Source organism: Diabrotica virgifera, chromosome 1 (genome assembly GCF_917563875.1).
Source record: "Diabrotica virgifera virgifera chromosome 1, PGI_DIABVI_V3a".
Classification (NCBI taxonomy): Eukaryota; Metazoa; Arthropoda; class Insecta; order Coleoptera; family Chrysomelidae; genus Diabrotica; species Diabrotica virgifera.
The window spans coordinates 132,538,843-132,561,586 of record NC_065443.1 but is presented as its reverse complement, the minus strand read 5'-3'; the positions used below and the strand labels follow the sequence as shown (position 1 = coordinate 132,561,586).

The following is a 22,744-nucleotide window of genomic DNA, read 5'->3' as shown; positions in this document are numbered from 1 at the left end:
TTAGGTTTGTTTCAATTCAATACAAAACCGTTCTTGAACGGTTACGAGTATGCGCAGTATCGAAAAATGTGTTACTGCGCATAATTATTCGTTATTTCGCATGCGCGTAACGATTCAAGAACTGTTTTGTATCGAGTTGGAACAAACCTATTGAATGCTAAAATAGGACAGAATGGTAAAGAATCATAGTAAGCAATGACAAAAGTTCTTTTTATATAGAAGCTTACGAAAGTGTCCAATCCTCTACTCTGTAAATTTGCGTAGAAAATACATAGCATCTGATGATAGATTTTGGTGTTAAATCCTGACTTCTGACAAAAGGCTTCATCTTTACGAACGCTGATCTTGCTTTTCCTCTGCGTTATTTTATTTCAGTAGAGTGGTTCCATCGGCTATTGGTACTATCCGTTGCAAGATAATTCGGATAGTACCAAGGTATTATTATGTCTATGTGTAGCTGTTTATCCTGTCATTTGGCTGTTGGTGAACCAAAAGCCGTGTTTTTAATATATCGCGCTTATTCACTACCAGGTACTTTGTTTGTTTCGTATTGAGATCTGGTCCATAGTCTCTTCTTATATCTGATATATGCGAAATTATTGTTTTGTAAATCATCCAATAGAATACTTGCTCGCAGATAATATGTTCAGGGTATAATACCGGGTATATAATGCATTCTTGCCTTACTCCTTTATTTATGAAGATTATCGCTACCAACTGGTCATGCACTTCAATATTTGGGCAGTTTGGTTGTATGTCTTATGAAACTATATGCTCCTGGTCCGTTATATGCGTTTAAAGATGTTCTATAATAATATAATATATATTATAGGCAAAATATTATAAGCCACTTTCTTCTTGCACATTTCACAAGACCTTCGAGGACCTGAATTTGTCTTTATACAGGACACAGGGGCGTGCGGTAAAATTTGAAACAAGGGAAGCAATTTATAAAAAAATTGTAAAATAACCTATTTATTATGTAATTCAATTCTTCTACCTCAACGAAAGTCTCGGTCATCAAAATTCTTAAACCTATTTTCCATTCGTTGGCATATTTGATCTAAAATCTGATAGTAGTATAGACTATAATAGTCGGCGGTAGCACTATTGGACACCTCCAACATTATCAGTGCGTATGCGTTTCCATTTAGCCTCAAAACATCTTGGCATCATATTATTCCAACATTTTTCAAAATCATCTCTCTCATTTTTGTTAATAACATCTTTAAATTCGCTAATTTTTTTTACACAGAAACCAATCTCGTTTATCTTGCTTTGCAATACATTAAATAAATTATCTGAGAATGTAAATATTTTTTAAAAAAGCAAAGTTTAAAAACTCCCAAAAATCCTCTCGAGCTAATTATGGTTTCTGTATCCCACTTTTCACATTTTCGCCATTCTCCAAAATCCTAATACATATATCTATATAAATATTTAGTATTTAAAATATCAATAATTCTATTATATTCATTTATATAAATATTTAAATAAAATCAATCTTCATAATTCCACAAAATTAGTCGAAGAAGCCCGTCATTGTCAAATGCTGGAAATCCCATTTAAATTCAAGAAAACAGCTCCTTTTATGCAGTTGACAAAATTGCTTATCTTATAAGCGATATATATGCCCGAAATTTGAACTCGCCACTCTGCGTGTAAATATCCCCGGTGATTTTCATAGGCTGAGGAGAAGCAAATTTGAAATCAGATTATCTGCACGTAGAAATACGATCATGGCCTATGGGTCCGCGTACGCGTACGGAACGAAAGCTAGAAATGGAGCATGCAGCGCGGATTTTAGAGTATTTCATTGCTTTGTTATTTACTGTATGACAAAAAGTAGAGTAAAATACGTTTGTCTTTTCTTATTATTTACTGCTTGTATTACATAATTAAATCTTCTCGTATGCAACTTAAAATCCTGCTTGGGCTTATGTGTTTGTTCAATTTTTTTTAAATTAATCTCAGTTATTCAGTTGGTACGGGAAACAAGGGAAGCATTGCTTCCCTTGTTTCCATGGACCGCACGCCCCTGAGGACAAAAAAGGATGAATGCGATATTTGCAGGGCATACAAGCTAAATCACATTACTAAAGAGGATTTTGAAACCCACAGAACATAGAAAGATGAAGCCAGAGAAGAAAAGTCAAACGATAAAATTAATGAAGAGCACGTATTATGCACAGTTGATCTATCACTGTTACTATGCCCGAAATCAAACGCTTCAGGCCTTTACTGCAGGCGTAAACTTTCTGTACACAACCTCACAATGTTTGACCTGAAGACAAAGGAAGGGTTTTGCTACGTTTGGAACGAGACGGAAGGGGAATTTTTGGCAAATGAATTTGCCAGTATTTTAACACATTTTGTTGAATCGCAACTTCCCCTGTGGAACAATGCAACGAAGATTGTAATATTTAGTGATGGATGTAATTATCAAAACCGAAGTGGAGTTATGAGTAACGCCCCCTTACATGTGGCCGTTAAATACAAAATAAGTATAGAGAGTAAATATCTCGAAAAGGGTCACACCCAGATGGTCTATGACTCAGTGCATGCAACCATAGAACGATGTATAAAACATAGAGAAAGTAATGTGCCGGCAAAATACATTGACGCATCCAAAAATGCAAGGCAAAGTAGTTCTTACAAAGTGATATATTTGGATCATCCTTTTTTCAAAGACTTTACGAAACTATTGGTGTTCAAATCAATTCGTCCTGATATTAGAAAAGGGGACCCCAAAGTCACAGACATAAGATGCTTGAAATATGATGCTAATGGAAAAATACACTACAGACTGTCCTTCCACGATTACTTCAAACTACTAGCAGCGTGTGATATTAGCAAAGAAAAGGTTGATAAAGGATCCAGAAAATCCAAAATAAAAGCCCAAGAAATCTTTGAAAAAGCCAAATAAATATTTGACCAGTTACCAGGACAAAGTTCGAGAACTCCTTGAAACTTTCAACCACTCTTCAATGGCAGACTGAAAATTGCTGCGGCTAAATATCAACATTTACAGGAACTGAAACCAAGTATTCCAAAAGACTATCACTTATTTTATGATAATTTACTCGTGTAACAAAACTTTGTAATTAATTAAAACAAATGTAATACACGTTTTCAATCCAAGTTTTACTGTCCTTATTTCATTTCTCCTACGTAGATAATATTCTGTAAGAAAAAAAAATTAGTGTACATTCGATGGACACTAGATCATTTGGGAGGTAATGCGGCAAAGGCGACCATTTATAAAGTTTAACGTGTAATCGAGAAACATTGCATTCAACTTCATACACCTAATTTATAAATAACTTTAAAAAAACTCCTGATACAAAACTAAAAAACCGCTAAACGCCGTAAAAATGAGTGGCGCATACAATATTCCAGCTACAAAAGATCTGATATGAATATTACGTGTCGCGAAAATGTATTTTCATTTTGATGCAAAACAAAATTCTAGTTTTATTTTAAAAGATTTTTCAATAATATTTGCTCAATTTGAAGTAAAACGAGTCATAAAAGAGTAACTTTGATACCGTTTGAATTTTGAAACTCTTTTGTGACGCGTTTTACTTCAAATTGAGCAAATATTATGGAAAAATATTTTAAAATAGAACTAGAATTTTGGTTTTGCATCAAAATGAAAATACATTTTCACGCCACGTAATATTCATATCAGATCTTTTGTAGCTGGAATATTGTATGCGCCACTCATTTTTACGGCGTTTAGCGGTTTTTTATTCTTGAAATTATATACATAAATATAAACACATATAGAATCAAAAATAGACATATTTTAGGATATTTCGTAATTGACAAATATGGGCGTCATACAGGATGGTGGTGGAATAGCAACGATGCATATGTTATAGATTTTACAAACCCACAAGCAACTGAATGGTGGCTACAAAGGGTTAAAAAACTTCAAAAAGATTTTGGCTTTGACAGTTTTAAATTTGATGCTGGAGAGACTGACTTCTGTCCACAGGTGAGTATGTATAAATAATTAGAAAATGGAGAGCTGATAAATAACCAAGATTAAGTGGTTTGGATTGGCACATGCTCCCATTTTAAAAACATTTATAATATGTGTAAAATATTTTAGCCTGCTGTCTATAAAACTGTTGATCAGGAACTGATTCCAAACATCTTTTCTGGAAAGTACCTACGAACTTGTGCCACATTTGGAAATTTGATAGAAGTGAGGACTGGCTGGAGGTAATACTCTCATTAGTCGTTGTTTGCTGTTTAACAGCTTTAGTACATAAAATAAACACTAGAATAGAGTACCTACAAGTAATTTCTTATGAGTTATCAAAACAATTCGCTAATTTTTACAAGCGTATAATAATTTTAAAGTCAAAACAAAATAGGAATTAGCCACGAACTACTCACACATTTGTCAAAACGGATCGTTGTTTGTAAATTAAAGGAATTGACATCTAATATCTGATTGATAGTAATGTTGCTTTATGTTAGATCAGATAACTTGTGATGAGATTTTTTCTAGAAAAAGCTAAGCCACAAATAATATCCCATGTTTTCTTAGATACGATTCATCAATGTTTTCTTAGATACGATTTTCACACTACTCAAGTGGTAAAATATATATAAAATATAAATTTTTAAATTTTTATAATAATCAAGCAAACTCAGGCGGCCAGAGCCGCTTTTAGAAGGAACTCCAAGGTGTTATGTAACAGAGACCTAAAATTTTCATTGAGGATCCGCTTGCTCCGCTGCTACGTGTGCTCGGTCTTACTTTATGGTGTCGAGTCCTGGACTGTGAATAAAATCTATCTAAATCGCCTTGAGGCTTTCGAAATGTGGTGCTATAGAAGAATTTTAAAAGTTTCCTGGGTGGAGAAGATCCGAAACTCCACAATACTAGAACGTCTCAGCAAGACTACTGGGATTATAAAAAGGATCAAGCAGAGAAAGCTGGAGTATTTCGGACATGTAATGAGAGGTCTAAAATATAGGTTGCTGCAAAATATTATGCAAGGAAAAACATCAGGCAAACGCAGTCCAGAACGAAGAAGAATCTCATGATTGAAGAACTTGCGAGATTGGTATGGTGTTGATACAAGCATGCTATGTATTGCGCCAGTGAATAAAATTAAGGTAGCTATGATGGTAACCAACGTTCTGAAAGGTCATGGTACATGAAGAAGAAGAAGCAAACTTTAGCCCAACTAGAAGTGACTGGACAACATCTGAACTGAACTTTTGTTCTCATAAGGTCAGAGGTGGTATTGAAAATTTTGCACCATAAAATCTGCGAGTCTGGCCTGTGGTTTCGCAGGCTACTCCAAGAAGAAATAGAATTAATTATGGATCTCTCTCTCCTATGACACTTCAGCCCAAGTCGGGCCCTGGGCTCCTACAGCATCTGCCTCCAAGTATCTCTCTACCTGACTGCTCTCGCTCTCCTCCAGTCAGATTCACCTCACCCTCAATCTTTACCATCGGTTCTCACTTCGTCTATCCACCTCTACCTTGGTCTTCCTACTGACCCACGCGACGTCCCGCCATAGTTCCGCTACGTGTTCTACTAGGTGTTCTGTCATTATCCATGTCTCTACTTCATTTGTTGCTGTTGGTCATATGACGGTTTTATATATTTTAAACTTTACTTCCATATGGATGTCTCTGGATCCAAATACTTGCGGCAGAGAGAGTATGCTTTGTAAGTAAGTATTATCCGTTTTAATTATGGGTCCTAGATTGCAATATTTAGACCTAGCCATTCTCTAGGATACACTTCCAAAGCTTAAAAAAATTTTACCTCACATCAATCCTACCAAGCTCAAAAGGTAAGTAAATCATCCATTTGTGGTACCACATCTTTGGCACCTAAACCTTAATTTCTTAAAATAATAACAATAATCATCCCGTGCTGAAGAGGATCAAGAGATTCTAAGGGGGGACTTTACGATAAACATTATTTTTATAAAAATAGATCTACTGATCCTTAAAATGAACACTGTAGTGGTAGGAATAGAAGAGGTGTATTGATAGTCGCAAGCGTACAGGCTTACAGCGTTTGGAGCTGAGTAGGTACACTGCAACAAACTGATAATGAACTTGTTAACTCAGAGACGGAATCATTTTCTTCTTCTTCTTTAAGTTTCATCTTCTATCGAAGGTTGGAAACCATCATGGCAATGCGGACCCTGTTGACTGCCGCTCTAAATAGCTCTGCACTACTGCATTAGAACCATTCCCATAAGTTTATAACCAGGATATTCTTCGTCTTCCCACATTTCGCTTTCCTCGGATTTTGCCTTGCATAATAAGTTGTAATAATGAGTATTTTGCCCTCTCATCACATGTCCCAAGTACTTAAGTTTTCATCTTTTAATAGTTAGTATTACTTCCGGTTGATTTCCTATCCTTCTAGTTACTTCCACGTTTGACATTCTTTGAATCCATGATATTCGTAGGATTCTTCTGTAACACCAAAATTCAAAGGCGGCCAACTTATTCAAATGGACTTGTTTCAATGTCCACGCTTCCAAGCCATAAAGAAGAGTAGAGAACACGTAACATCAAAGCATCCTTAGGCGTAGTTCTAAACTCATATCCCGACAACAAAGAAACTTTTTAAGTTTAATGAACACGTGCTCTTTCAATACGTGTCTTAATCTCTTTATGTTATCCATGTTTCTGAGTATTTGTAGTTATCCACACTCTCAATTACAGTATCTTCAATAGTTAATTGGATGTTTGCGTGTGCTGATTTAGTCATGATCATGCATTTATTTTTCTTTAAATTCATCTTCAGTCCGTACTCCTGTCAGCGTTAATTAAGGCGTTGCATTACGTTCTGTAAATAACTGTTGTTATCCGTTATTATTACTGTATCGTCTGCAAAATGTAAGTTGTTGAAAACTTCTCCATTGATAGATATACCTTCTATCGAATCTGAGAGCGCTTCTTGAAATACCGCTTCACTGTAGACATTGAAAAGTAGTGGAGACAGCACGCAACCCTGACGGACTCCTCTCTGTATTTTGATATCTTGGGTGTCTTGGTTGTCAACTCTTACCTTGGCAATTTGATTCCAATATATATTAGATTTACGACGTCAATATACGACGGAATCATACATCATATATATTTAGCTAAGACTGTCTTCCAAATGATGAATGATGAATAAATTAAAACTCGTATAGAAATTGCAACAGGAGCATTTAATAAACTTAGATCTATACTGAGCAATTCTCAGCTGAGCTTACAACTAAGAATCAAGTTTATAAAATGTTATGTGTATCTTATATTACTATATGGATGTGAAACCTGCATCATTTAGGTTAATATGATAAACAAATTAGAGGCCTTCGAGATGTGGTCATATCGTAGAATGGTCCGAATATCATGGGTTCAACACATTTCAAGCAGAGAAGTCTTAAACAGAATAGGTTAAGGCGAAGGTGACTTGATGAAGATAATAAAAAAGAAAGAACTTGAATTTCTGGGGCATATAATGAGAGGTAGCAGATACTGAATACTGCAATTAATACTCAACGGAAAGGTCGACGGAGAAAGAGTAATTAGTAGGAAGAAATATTCATGGCTCCAAAACCTTCGTCAATGGACTGGCTTATCATCAGATAAATTGTTAAATTACACTCAAGATTGAGAACGATATCGGAAATTGTCATAGAAGCTACCCACGCCTAAAATTTGGGCACGGTACTCAAAGAAGAAGAAGAAGAAATCTTTCAAATGTAAACCTGAACACTTAACATGTTGAACTAGACAATATACTTCTTCCCTCGTCTACAATGTCGTTGGTTGGACTTGTAGTCGAGGTTAAGAAGGGTTCTTGTTTGCCATACTGAGCTAGATATTATTCCGTATGACATAAATATGTACTTTTACTATTTACTTTTATTATGATTAGGTGTTGCTTGGTAAGTTTCAATATTTTAGTAATAATTTATTTTGTATTACAGGACTCAAGACCTGCCCATATTCACGCGTATGTTGGATAAAACATCTAATTGGGCTTATCGCAATGGGTTAAAAAGTTTGGTGACCACACTTATACAAATGAACATGGTGGGTTATACAATGTAAGTAAGGATAGAAGGGTCTTTATGTTGAAGTCCATAGTTTTGTGATTCAGTGTAAAGGACTATTATAAATCGAAAATTATATTCTTTATCATATATGATCGATTCTTTATCATATTGATTAATACATTTCCAAAATGTAGTCACTTAACTATCTGAATTAACTATTTCAAAGGGTGCTCCCGGATATGATAGGAGGTAATGGATATGGCGTGCAACCAGACGCAGAACTTTTTGTAAGATGGACACAAGCAAACACGTTTATGCCAGCAATGCAATTTAGCTTCCTTCCTTGGGACTTTAACGAAACAAAGGTAAGAAAATTTTAATCACCTAACAATAGATAAAGTATAGCTCACAAATTTGCGGCTGTTTTGGATTATGGCTATACATTCCACAACCAATGATCTACTCCACTGTACTGCATAAGAAGTACGAAAGTAAATTATATATTATGCATATCGCGTTAAAACGTACGCCGACGTCTTGCGATTCCTAATCTCTATTCTTTCCTATTTATCCACATGTCATACTCCAGGCCTTCTTCTCTTATCTCCTTGTCAATACCTTCTCACCAACTTTTCCGTGGTCTTCCTCGTCTTCTTTTGCCTTTTGGGTTCCATTATAACATTTTCTTTCGGATTCTATTATTACGCATTCTTTGTATATACCCGTACAATATTAATTGTTTATTTCGTACTTCTGTGATGGCATGTCTTCATCATCATCATCATCCAACCAATTCACGTCCACTGCTTGACATAGGTCTCCCTCAATTGTTTCCACACTTCACGGTTTTGTGCTGATTGTTGCCAGTTGCCAGTTGTCTTATGCTCATCATTTGTCTGATTCTTTCATTTGGAACCCTGTCTCGACACGACTTTCCCGCCGCTCTTTTCCAATAAACCATATCTGTGGCTCTTAATTTTTGTTCGATTCTTTCTTTCAATGGCCATATTTCGCAGCTATTCTTGTTCTCATGATCATTTTTCAGTGCGTCACAGTTTTTCGATTTCTCTCTAATGCATTAAGTTTGATGAGACGGAAAAAGCGGTAGCTCCGTGATTAAACACAAAAATAATGCAGCATTAGAATGGTTATATACATAAGATGTCTATTCCTAACCTACGTTTGATTCGTTGATATTTAGAATGCGCGTTTTTTCTAGCCAATCAAATACACGTATTACGAACATTTGACGAAAACTTCGTCCATTTTGGCCATTTTTTAGAAGTGTCAAAGAGTCAAGTGACGGTTATTACTCAGGTCAGTATTTTGTGTACTTGTCATTTTGAAATTTCGAATTCGACTTCTTTTTAGTTCGTTAAAAGTTAGTTTTGTATTTTGGTTTAGAATTTAATTCGTTAGAAGTTAGTTTATACTCCAGGTCATTATGCAAGAAAAATATCCATAGTAAGGAGACGTAACTCATGGCTGAAGAACCTTAGGAACTGGTTTGGTGTAATAACAATGAATTATTTCGAGCCGCGGTTTTATAAATAAAGATCGCTCTGATGATTACCAACTTCTGAAGCGGAGACAGCACCTAGAGAAGAAGATAAAAACACAGTTTATGGATAGGTTTGTGTCATTTTTTAATGTTTCCATATTTATAAATTGAATTAACAATATTGTTTACTTTTTAATTTTATTCCCCTTTATAAAAAAGACCTACATGTTAACATATTGTGTAAAAATCAAATCTACTTAATTACTAATTAGTTTAATTCCACAAGCTTTTCACCTATGGCTAAGTACGATTCTGGCATCTCTCAGATTCGTCAATAATTACATGAAATAAGTCTCGACACACCCAATACAGTATATGACGTCATAATTAATGACGCACTGAAAAATGATCATGAGAACAAGAATATACATTATTATGCTCTTTACTATAGTATCGTATATTCGCTTTTGTTTTTACTGTTTTTTTATACTTGTATTGTTTTGTCCCATAAGACTCCGTTCAACATTGATATTGTCCTTCTTCCCTTCATATTCCTATCAAGTATTGCTTCTTCGAATGTTCCATCCTTTGTTTTTTTTTTCATTTCCAACATTTGTACACATTTGATAGTTGTAAGTGTTGTAGTTGTTGTGTTCTGGTATAAAGTAAATTGCCAGTCCAATATGTACAAATGTACATAAACGTGTGTGCGCATGTGTGTGTGATATATTGTGTATTAATAAGACAAAACTCAAGTCAGTTTTGAAAAACAGAAAATGTGTAAATAGTAAAGTAGAGGTTGCACAATAATAAACCTAGATCGCACCCTAGGACTAAAGATCTTCCTGAGGGTTGTAAGTTTGAAATTCGAAACATTATACACTAAGTTGTATCCTGTATTTCGGATCCCTGTAAGTTTTATCCATATGGAAAACTTTTTTATTATTAATTTTACGAAAAAAAGTTATTCTTTATAAAAAGTTCTGCATGGTCCAAAACACAATACTCAACCATCAGATATCAAATTTTATGAATGTTATACGAGGTATATCAAAAAGTTTGAAAATTCCTATTATGAAAAGTTGTTTGGAATTAAAAACTATATTCTAATATGCAATTACATCCTTTTCTAATTGAAAATAAAATTGAAAAATTTAGATAACTAACATTATTTTCAGTTATTTCAATTCTGATAACTCTTTTATTATTAATTTAACGAATAAAAGTGTTTCTTAATAAAAGTTCTGGAGAGTCTACAACCTAAAATACACCCATTTTATATAAAATTTTATCAATTTTATACGAAGTATATCAAAAAAGATAAATTTAGATCAAAAGTAAAGTACCTTTATAGTTCAGAATATTTCAATTAGAAGGATGTAATTACACTCTGAAACATAGTTTTTAATTCTAAATAACTTTTCATAATAACAATTTTCGTTATTGTGAAAAATAAACGTATTTTACTCTTGAGCTAAATTCATATTTTTTGACATACCTCGTATAAAATTAATAAAATTTGACATAAGATGGTTGTATTTTAGGTTTTAGACCATGCAGAACTTTTTATTAAGAATCACTTTTTTTCGTAAAATTAATAATAAAAGAGTTATCTGAATTAAAATAACTGAAAATAATATTATTTATCCATAATTTTTCAAAAAAAAAATTTCAACTAGGAGGATGTAATTGCATACTAGAATATAGTTTTTTAATTCCAAACAACTTATCATAACAGAAATTTTCAATATTGTGAAACATAAAGCTACTTTACTCTTGAGTGAAATTCAAACTTTTTGACATACCTTGTATAATATTCAAAAAATTTGATATTTGATGGCTAAATCGCTTTAGACGATGCAGAGCATTTTATGAAGAATAACTTTTTTTCGTAAAATTTTTAATAAAAAAGTTTTCCATATGGATACAACTTACAGGGACATACTGTATATAAAATGCATGAAAAGAAAAAATATGTTTCTGTAGATATAGTGTTAAAAAAATTAAAAGACAGAAATTCATTCGAAATTTCCAGGGTCAGTCCCTGGAGAGTTTTAAAACAGATTTGGGTTTAGGTTCAAAATGAAAGTTATTAGAGAAACCTTGTGCGAAAGAGGTAGTGTCGTCCATAAAATAATCGGGTTTTTAAGAACCTTTACCTAGTAATTAAAAAAAAGAACACGCTTTTTTTTCTATTCAGACGAAACTTAAATTTTTTTCAACGCTGGAATAAAACGGATTTGGTATGACAGGACGAGAATATAAAGTCCATAAATCATACCGATACTAAGGGAAAGAGGCGTATTATATTGCATTTGGGTAAAAACATGGTTTTACTGATGGAGCAAGTTTGTGATAAATGGAGCTAAATAAATGTAAAACACAGTATCAAGTTTTCATCCCCAATCCAAAATAATCGGAAATTAATAATATATTCTATAAATTGAATATTTGTAATACAAATATACCTTTTTTATTTCATTTTCTAACTACTATATTATTTAAATAATGATCAGCAATTTCTAAGAAAAGACTACGTCATGTAACTGTCAACTACCATGTTGGAAGCCGTTATAATCTACAAAGATGTGAACAATTGTACTTTAAAACCAAGAGAAACGAGAGATAAAAGTAGTCGGAAGTAATAAAAATTCCAATTAAAAAAAGCCAATATTAAAAACTGCAATTACTACAGAGATGTCGCCGAACTCAATATACGACAAGACTGCGGAAAACGTAATAAAGAATCGTTTAGCCAAACATAAAGAGCAATTAATTGAGGAATATGAGAAAGATTTTTTCAGAGAATACGCTGCGGTGCAGATTACAAGCCTATGATTAATAATTACAAAAAACATATTACATAAAGAAACAAATGAAGCGTGTTAATTTTGAAGTTAGGTTATACTTCTTTAAAACCCTTAAACGCCCAAGGGTGGATAAAAAATGTCCACCTAATGCGTATTCCCTTATAACATATTTATTACGTATTCTAAAATTTTTCAAAAATTATTTATTGTTAAAAAGGCGACCCTTTTTAATATCTTGAATTTTTTCAATATCTTTTCAATATCTTGAATTCAAAATATGGGTGGACACAAAGAGTCCACCCTTGGGTAAAGGTTTCTATAAAATTTCTCGTTGGCAGAAACATAATGCACAAAATTATCGACGTATAATTACATAGTCGACATAATTATTATTCACCACACTAATGAGGACGTAAAGGAAGAATGTCGAAAAAATCGACAAATCTGAATTACTGGCTTTTACTGGAATGTTAAGTTTGATGTACAAATTTTGTTGTAAGGTTTGTACATCGTTTATATTAATATTTTAGAAGATGCTGTGTTTACTATGCATAAGATTCTTTCCATTTCTTATGTTCTCTAACATTTTCTTTACTTTCTAACATTTGTAACAACTCTCAATAAATATATTAGCTATTGTCGAGGTGGATATTTTTTACCCACCCTTGGGTTTACATGGAACCTATAAAAGGTTGGGCGTTTTTTAAGGGTTAACGCGATTGGGAAAATGTTGATAGTGAACTTTTATAAAAACTGTCTGGAGTTAGTTGCTAAATCTTTCAAGTTACGTATGTATCAGTGCAAATAAAGTGTGAAAAAAATATATTGGTGTTTTTAGTAAATATATTTATTATAATTTTGGGAAAATGGTTCACATCCGCTTGAAGATGACCATCAAAATTGTAGAAACAAATGGAAGATTTGTTCAACAAAAATATAGGAAGATTAACAACCAATTAGGATGGCGATCTTACTACCATTTAGAGCATAATAAGCAATGTAATAAATTACAGTTCGAAGGACGAAGGAATAAGAACACAGGCATTAACAATTATGTAATTTAATGACTAACCTTGTTACTATAACTAAATTAAGATGAGGTCAACGTTTTAACGTAAAATTCTTATATCTAAACCGCCGATTTATGTACACTAATCTGCGACATACCACACGAGAGCACTGCTACAGTTCAAATGTCACTAATTATCCCCTGAACCAAGGATGTTTGCTTTAGTATTAATAAACTTGTTAATAATAAACGAAACGTAAACTTTAAGCTAGACATACAGTAACAATACAAAATACGCGAGAGTTAAAAACTCGAAACAAGAAATGCCTCGACAAGAGACTGGTCAAATACTAACAAGATACTTACTTTTTCACTGCAAATACGCGAGAGGTTCGCATCCAAAACTCTAAGCTAACAAATGCGACGACCCGACTGCTCTGTTACTAAATTGATATTGACTACTTAAATAATTATAATTACAATGCCTAGCCCAAGGGGTTAGTGCGGGACAACTTCGAAATTTCTATAAGTAAGTAGGTAAAACCACTTCTTTTGAATATTTGCTACCAGGGATTTCCTAGGACAAGTTTTCAATGGTTAAAAACATCTTTGGAATGCATTAAGTATAGGCCGGGCTTTCTTGGGAATTTGCTGGAGAAAGTTACTCGTTAGATTGTATGAAAGTATAAATTATTTTGCTACCAGTGGCGTAGCAACACCTGGATAAATTTTTTACAGAAATTTATCTACTAATACACAACGCATAACATTTACCCGTTTATGTACGAAAGAAAATATATAGTGTCCTTAAATAAATTTCAATTTTCTTGATGGATGAAGCGTACGAGGGTTCGAGATAGGTATTCTATTTTTTGACACTATTTAGTTGACACAGACTATAAAAATATCATATATATCGGGTGTTCTACAGCATTCGCCGTTTCCCGCATCCTATTCGCCATGCTTTTCGGTCACGAATATCTTCCTCGTTGAGTTGTCTACTGTTCATTGCTTTCTCTACATCTTGTAACCATGTTCTCTTCGGTCTGCCTCTTTTTCTTCTCTCGGGTGGTGCATACTGGATCATTTTCTTGGGCCATCTTGTTGGTCCCATTCTCTGGACGTGCCCGTACCATATCAATCTTTTTTGTTCTATTCTGTCTATAATATCATTTTCTACTTCTATTCTTTCTTTTATTTCTTCGTTTGGGATATGCTGCAGTTTAGATATTCTGCAGCTTCTTCTAAGCGCGTCCATTTCTAAAGCTTGTAGTCGTTTATTTTGTCGCTCTTTTACTTCTCATACTTCCGAGTTGTACAGGACAATTCCTTGCACGATAGTTTGGTAGATTTTTTCTTTGTCTGATTTTGCAATCCTGTACTCCACCAAATGCCATTCAGCTGTTTTATAGCTTTTCTTTCTTGACTTATTCGATATTCTATATCTTGATCGCATGTGGAGTTTTTGTCAAAAATAGAACCTAGATATTTAAATTCATCACATCCTTTTATGTATTCCCCTTCTAATTCTAAGTCTTCAGTATTACCTCCGACTACAAGGTATTCAGTTTTCTCCATGCTCATTTCCAAGCCCCATTTTCGGTACTCCTCTTTCAATTTTCTAATCATGTAACTGGCGTCATCTTTATCAGCAGCAATCACAACTTGGTCGTCAGCAAATAGCAACGTATACAAATAAGAATCTCCTACTGGTATTCCCATTGTTTGGCATTTCCTAGTCCAATATTTTAACACATGTGTAAAGTAAATTTTAAATAAAGTGGGCGACAGACAGCATCCCTGCAAAAGGCCTTTCGAAGTTTCAAAGGTATTTGAAAGTTTCGTTCCAATTTTAATTGCTGTTGTTGCATTAGCATAGAGATCTTTTATTGTTTGGATGTATTTTCTATTTAAAGTGGTTTGTTGTAATACCTCAAACATTTTTTCTCTGGGAACGGTATCGTATGCTTTTTTTAAGTCTACAAATACCATGTGAGTTTCTAGATTTCTAGCGGAACGTTTTTCTAGTAATTGCTTTATGCAGAAAATGTTATCAGTGCATGATCTACCTGCCCTAAATCCACTTTGTTCTTCGCAATCTTGGCACTCCTTTTCTATCCGTTTCTTTATTATTCGTCCGTACAGTCTTCCAACTGAGCTGGTCACACTAATGCCTCTGTAATTATTACAATTTTTTCTTCCACCCTTTTTTGTATATAGGGGTAGTTATGGAGTTTTTCCACTCAGAGGGTACGCCACTATTGCCTGAAAGGCATCCGTTGAATATTTCAACTAAAATTTCTTTTGCCTGTGTCGTGCTGTGCTTAATGAGTTCAATTGGAATACCTCCGGGACCAGGAGCTTTATTGTTTTTCATTTCTCTTAACGTTAGTTCTAGTTCTTGAATAGTTATATCTTCTAGTTGTTCCAGGTTGTTTGGGGCGATGATGGTTTGCCTTACATATTCCTGTCTATTCTCTTGCAATAGGTTTCTAAAGTATGTTTCCCACTCGTTTATACTTATAAGGGATATCTGGCATCTTTCTTCTAAGTTTTGTTTTGTATTTGATATTGTTCTTTAATCTTCTCTGCTTTTTGTTCCTCCCATAAGAGTGTCTATTTCTTCACATTTCTTCAGCCACATATTTTCTTTGGTTTTAATCACTTCTTTTTTTGTTTCCATTATTGTTCTTGCGTAGGTTTTTCGGTCTTCTGGGCAATTGGTACTGAGCCATTTTTGATATGCTTCTTTTTTATCAATATTAAAAATATTAATTTTATAAATATTCTTCTCCTTCTTCTTTAGCCCATCCCATTTCTATCCAACTTAGAACATAGGCCCACCCCAAATATTTCCATATCTGTCTATCCTTGGCTTCACTTGTCCTGCATCTTTTACAATATCATCCTTCCATCGCATCTGAGGTTTTCCTCTTCCTCTTCTTCCTATCCACGCTGTCAAGTTTTGTATTTCAGCATTCCATCCTTCCTGTCTCGCATTGTGGCCCGCAAATCTCCACTTTAACCCTGTTATGTTTTGTTCTATTTGTTACTTTTGTGTTCTCTCTTATCCATTTGTTTGATTTATTGTCTTGTAGTTTTCTTCCCAACATGGATCTCTGCATTCTTCTTTTATAAATATAACTGAGTAAAATTCATTTTGTGAAATTAAAAATACATCAAGTAGCTTGGTAAAAAAGAAAACATTTTTCCTACATTGCAGAAACAATTTTCAGAATAAACTTTGAAATATTTAAAAAGTAATTCTGATATTACTCACTTTTCAAATAAACTTTTAAAACAACTTCATTTAGACTGATGGCTTTTGCATTTTTTACTCTTTAACCAGTTTGTATTGATGTTTTAGTTTGATGTGCCGGCTATCGCGAAAAGTTGTGTAAAACTGCATAAAGAATACTCACATATCATAATCGATGCGATGAAAAAGAGCGTACTCTATGGATCTCCGGTCAATCCGCCAATTTGGTGGATAGATCCAACAGACCAAAAAGCTTTGAAGTGTGACGATGGTATGTATAAAAAAATTATTAGAATCGCTTGTAGCTTTTATCATCTTTCAAAAAAGTTTCTAAAAAGACTTAACCCACGTTGGCCAGACGGGTGTAGGCAATTCAATTTTCTTTATTTCTTTATTCTTTTTTTTAAGACAGATTCAGATATAGCATTAGGTATTTCTCCTTTTCCTTATAAGAGATAGTAGGGAACTTGCATAAAAATTATATTCCAGAAATATTACTGATAAACGTTATTTAATGCTGTTAAAAGAACCCCAGTTTACAAAAAACCTCATATTTTATTATTATGAAATAAATATAAGCAATTAAAAACTGCAGAATTTAAATTATTCTTTCAATGGGCGGAATCGGTTTTGACGTCAGACAGTTTGTTGGGCGTCCCTAAAAACGGGCGAAAGCGACCAGTATGGCAACGCTGCAACGGTACATTATGTGATAAAATCATAAAGAATCATAAAATCGTAAAGAATTAAATAGAATAATTAGTATTACAAACATAAGGTTCTTTGTAATAAATACTATAGTAAATACCTATTATTATATTGTATATTGCATTAATACAATATATTATATTAGGTATTATATAATTGCGTTATATTATTATTGCATTGTGTAGCAAAGAAGTGAACATAAAATAAGTACTTATTGATCTGATATGTAGATGAAAATAGGGTCTGATTTTTATACTCACATTAAATGTCTTCTGTGAAAAAATATCTTTCTCATTTCTTTTGCATGCCTTTAACCATTTTAAACGACGTTTTTTATCTTAAGTTACACGAATAAATAGTATTCAGGGCACTTTATAAGTGGTATTGGAACACATGGAAACGATACAATATTTGTAATATTGTTTTGTGTTGCTTCCATCCGGATTTCCTGTGGGAGTTTCTTGGCAGTTCTTTTATCAGGCGCGGCCCCCTTAAAGCACATGGTTTTAAATCAACGAACAATCAATGGTTTTAAATCAACGAACTGTCAATTTTAAATACAAACAATCTTCCAGTGTTGCCAGTTCTTTGTTCTCTTATCCTGGAAGGAGCAACGTGACGTCACATAGCGTGCTGCACTTTTTGTGTTGGATAGCTGGCGATCACAACTTTAAATGTTGATTGTAAATTAAATATTGCGATTTGAGGGTTGATATTTGGTATGTGCTGTTTCTATATGTAGACAAAAAATATAATAGATAAATAAAAAAATTGTCAAGCACCCCATTGCATTATTTATTATTCCTATTAGTATTTATTTTCTTCACTGCATTTTGGAGGTGTCAAAATTCTTCAAAAGTACAAAACTTTTTATGGAAGTATAAAACTTTCCAATATAATTTAACTTACTGTTAGTATTATGAATTAATTTCACAACCATAGCATTCTATATTTACTGAATTGCTTTAAAGCTATTTGGCACTGAGAAGTTTTTATTTAAGGCCTTCCTGACTTGATAAAATACCATGGTAATCTCGGATTGTGCAGTTTGTTTAAATCGCCATCAGTTAGAAGTCTTTTTGCCTTTATGTTTTCTATAAAATATTTTTAGGATGAACCACGTTAAATAGTATTTTGTGTTAATCCTTCTTTATGCTGCTTTGCCTTTGGTTCGGTATCTATATTTTATAAGTGTCGTTTATTTTAACTTTTCAGAAATAAAATGTTTCTGTTAGTTTTTGTCAGTAACTTTTTTTTCGTACTAGTAAACCTATTGTCAAATTTTATTTATTTTAATATACATATTATTTTTAGAATTTTTAGTTGGTGAAAAAATTTTAGTAGCACCAGTATTAACACAAGGGGCAACAGAAAGGGATGTATATTTACCAAAAGGAAAGTGGAAAGATGGTAACAACGGAACTTATTACCAAGGACCAATAACGTTAGACTATACCGCAGATATTACCACAATACCATTTTTTATTTTGGAACAATGATACAAAACAACAAAACAATGTGATTTTATTGATAACGATAAATACCTACCTAAATAAAAGTAGTTTGATACCAGTTCTTTAAAGATTTTTTTAACGTACCTACCCATTTCCTTTTATTTCTCCACAATGAAGGAAAATACAAGAAAGGCTAGTGAATACTAATAATAATAATAATATAGTAATAATTCGAGCTAAGTAGATCCTGTATCTCCCTTGAAGTAATAATGTCGTCTGTAGAACTTCTCCCTTTTCTAAATATACACTGTTACTCTCCAATTATGTTCTTAAGACTTCTTTCTCAATTGTTGTTGATGTGTATTACTATATATTATATGCTACATTTAATAGTGGCACCCCACTACAATTCTGATATTCCGCTTTTTCTCATTTTTTATAAAGAACATAATTTTTACCATGTCATAGTACTGCTTGCTTTCATCCCAATGGTAGTTTTTTCTTTTCCTATATGGTTTTTATTAGTTTGTTTATTTGGTATGTCAGCAGCGCTCCTCCATATTTTAACATTTCCGCTGTTATAGAATCATTTCCGGGACATTTGTTGTTATTCAGATTCTTCGATTTCAACTTCTTTTGGGGAAATCGCGATAGATCTTCCGAACTGTAGGTTTATGCATTCATTGTTAAGTATTATATAATACGTGTATTCTTTATTATCGTGGCCTATGTCTTCTTCATTTCCATTATCTGTGTTTTCTGTATTGTCATTATTTGTATGCTCCCTGTCTAACAATTCATCAAAATGTCGTTTCCATCATCTTAATATTTCTTTGTTACCAAATATCATTTGCCTTCGTTATCCGTATAACAAGTAGGCTGCAGTTTTTTGTTTTTTAATGACTTGATATAAATTTGTAATTTAATTGTTTGTATAGTTGTCTTCTATATCTTTCAAATCTTCATAAAATTTCGATTTTTGTTTCGTAATGTTCTGGTTTCGACTGGTTTTCCTTCTTTGCTCTTCATAACGTGTTTCCACATTTTTTTTTTTTTGGTTTTATTCTTAAAGTTTCCCATCGTAGCTTGTTGCGTTCCTCTATTTTCATTTATTTATATTTATCATCGAATCATGAAATTTGTTGTTTCTTGATAAACTTGCTAGGGTCATTTGCTACTACTTTTACAATATTTTTAACTATGCCCCATGTTTGTTCTACATTGGCATTTTGTATAATACGTTGCAATTTTTTGTTACGAATATTAAGAAATACAGGAATTATGGGAATAGTTTAAATAAAATAGGTACATATATAAATATCTATTATATAATAAAAATGAGGAAACACTCAATGTTGTTCAATTTTATGTTTAAAACTCTTATTTTCCTCACATTATTATTAAACAGGATGTCAGATTTGTACAAAAATAAATTTACTTTATTTAAAATATATAATATTTTAAATGGGCTTTATTCTGTAAAAATTATCATACAGTACTTCTCCTTGAAACATTGTCATCATCGTGATGTTTTCCTATATACAGCCACCCTTTTTTGAAATTGTTAGATATTTCTGAGAGCTTTTTTCCTTTTGTCTCTGGCATGAATATGTAGGAGTATACTAGACCTGCTGCGCAGACTGCTGAGAAGAACCATTGTAAGTGTGTTATACCTCCTAAAACGTCGTATAGCCAGTAGTAACCTTGTAGACCGGCGAACATGAACACCATGGACATACTGTAACCTTAAAATGTATTTTTTAGTATTAAAACAGACTAAGTGATTATTTAAATAACAAAATTTAAAAATGTTAAGATGTACCTAGTTTAAAAAATATTTCAGAGTCCGCGAATCCTTACCCGTGCGTCATCATTTAAAGCATACGAAATAAGTCGATGATAAGTCGGAAATTGCAATTTACTAAACGCAACAGAAAGTGACAGTAAGTGACTTTCTGTTGCGTTTAGTAAATTCCAATTTCCGACTTATCATCGACTTATTAGGGGAGTGCAATTAGAACGAAAACATGCATTGTTTCGGAAAAATTCAAACAAGCTTATATTTTTCTAAAACTTTTTTTGTTAGTTTATATACATGTTAAAGTAAAAAGTTCTACTCGCGGATTTGGCCGCTAATTGTTTATTAATTGTTTAAACAATAACAATTTTTTGTATTAATAATTTTAAAAATATCGTTAAATTCATCATTTTACTTTGATCAAATATGTTTCTGTTTTGTTTTTGATTATACTGAATCCGAATATGGCATTGCAATTTGAAAATTCTTATACAGAAGCTCTTATACAGTATGTCTGCGTAGCTAGGAATCACATGGAAAACTTTTTTATTGTCAATTTTACGAAGAAAAGTTATTATTCATAAAATGCTCTGGATAGTCAAAAATTTAAAACTCAACCATCAGATATCAAATTTTATCATTTTTATACGAGTTGTGTCAAAAAGATGAATTTCGTTAAAGAGTAAAATTCCTTTATATTTCAGAATAGCAAAAAATGCTATTTTGAAAAGTTGTTTGAAATTAAAAACTATGTTTAAATATACAATTACATTATTCTAACCGAAAAAAAAATTTCAATTTTTTCTCAAATTACGGATATATACCTACTCATCATCATTTTATTACAATTATGACAACTATTTTATTATCACTTTTACGAAAAAAAGTTATTCTTCATAAAATGCTCTCACTGGTGTAAAATCTAAGATACAACCATCAGATATTAAACTTTTTTAATTTTATACGAGGTATGTAAAAAATATGAATTTTTCTTAAGAGTTAAGTGTCTTTATTATTCACAATATTCTAATTAGAAGGATGTAATTGAACACTTTAACAATTTTTTTAATTCCAAACAACTTTTCTTAATAACAATTTTCGATATTGTGAAATTTAACGATACGTTACTCTTGAGTGAAATTCATATTTTTTGACATACCTCGTATAAAATTCATTAAATTTGATATTTGATGATTTCATTTTAGATTATATATGATGCAGAGTATTTTATAAAGAATAACTTTTTTTCGTAAAACTGATAATAAAAAAGTTATCATTAGGTTCCCAGTTACGCAGACATACTGTATAAGAGCTAAAAAAAATGTTTTTGCTGAACATTTATTATTGTTGAAGTTTATTATTAAATGTATTTTAGGTAACTTTTACAGAAAAAAGTTTTGATCACTTTATATAAACATTTTTTTAGCTGGTAATTTTCGGTTTTTTATTACATTTTTTTTATTTATCTTAATTTTCTCAAAAAGAAATAGTCTATTTAAGTGATTCTCAAAATTTTTGTGTTATGTATCACAAAATTCTTTGAATTATTTTTGGTACCATCTAACTGAAACACCCATCAAGTTAGGTAATCTAATTAATGACAAATATGCTGGATTCTGGAAGTGTTTCTGTGTTTTTTGTACCACCACAAATAATGATATGTACCACCAGTGGTACATGTACCACAGATTGAGAACCTCTGGTCTATTTCATTTCTAAAGTAAAAATTTAGTGAATTTTAAAGATTACATCCTAAGCTTTAAAAAAGCACTTATAAAACTGTAATAAATCTGCTCAAACTTGAGTAATACCGTCTTAAAATAATGGTAATTCTATAAAACTACGAAGATTTCAAAAATTACATTTTTTAAGACGTCATATCATTTGAATTAAATTTTTGAGATTTTTTTTGAATAAAACATCATTTAGTACGATGCTTGAAAGGTAAGTTGTGCAAAATTGAGGGTTTTATACGAAAAATTGTATTAGTTACACATTTTTAAATCATTTTTAAACAAAATTCATGTAAGGCTCATTTTTCACCCCCATCATACTTATGCCCATAAATTTTATTTCTTTTTATTATAACCATAAGATAGCTTAATTATTCTTCTTTTAGGTTCAATTTGTAAAATTTCATTTGATCCACTAGTTAAAGAATTA

The 22,744-nt window shown here is 32.3% G+C and overlaps 2 protein-coding genes across 2 annotated transcripts in view; one reads left to right on the top strand and one right to left on the bottom strand.

The window, feature by feature from the left end:
• Positions 1-18,901, top strand: part of LOC114327016 (myogenesis-regulating glycosidase) — a 39,001-nt gene extending 20,100 nt beyond the window's left edge. The window contains exons 8-13 of the mRNA XM_028275511.2: positions 3,813-4,000; positions 4,118-4,230; positions 7,974-8,093; positions 8,269-8,407; positions 16,730-16,892; positions 18,644-18,901. Coding sequence (XP_028131312.1) covers positions 3,813-4,000; positions 4,118-4,230; positions 7,974-8,093; positions 8,269-8,407; positions 16,730-16,892; positions 18,644-18,828 — 908 coding nt within the window. The 3' untranslated portion in view covers positions 18,829-18,901. The remainder of the gene's footprint in view (positions 1-3,812; positions 4,001-4,117; positions 4,231-7,973; positions 8,094-8,268; positions 8,408-16,729; positions 16,893-18,643) is intronic.
• Positions 18,902-20,239: 1,338 nt separating this feature from the next.
• LOC114327017 (facilitated trehalose transporter Tret1) overlaps positions 20,240-22,744 on the bottom strand; it is a 96,291-nt gene continuing 93,786 nt past the window's right edge. Inside the window, exon 11 of the mRNA XM_028275512.2 lies at positions 20,240-20,528. Within this exon, the coding sequence (XP_028131313.1) occupies positions 20,272-20,528 (257 nt within the window). The 3' untranslated portion in view covers positions 20,240-20,271. The remainder of the gene's footprint in view (positions 20,529-22,744) is intronic.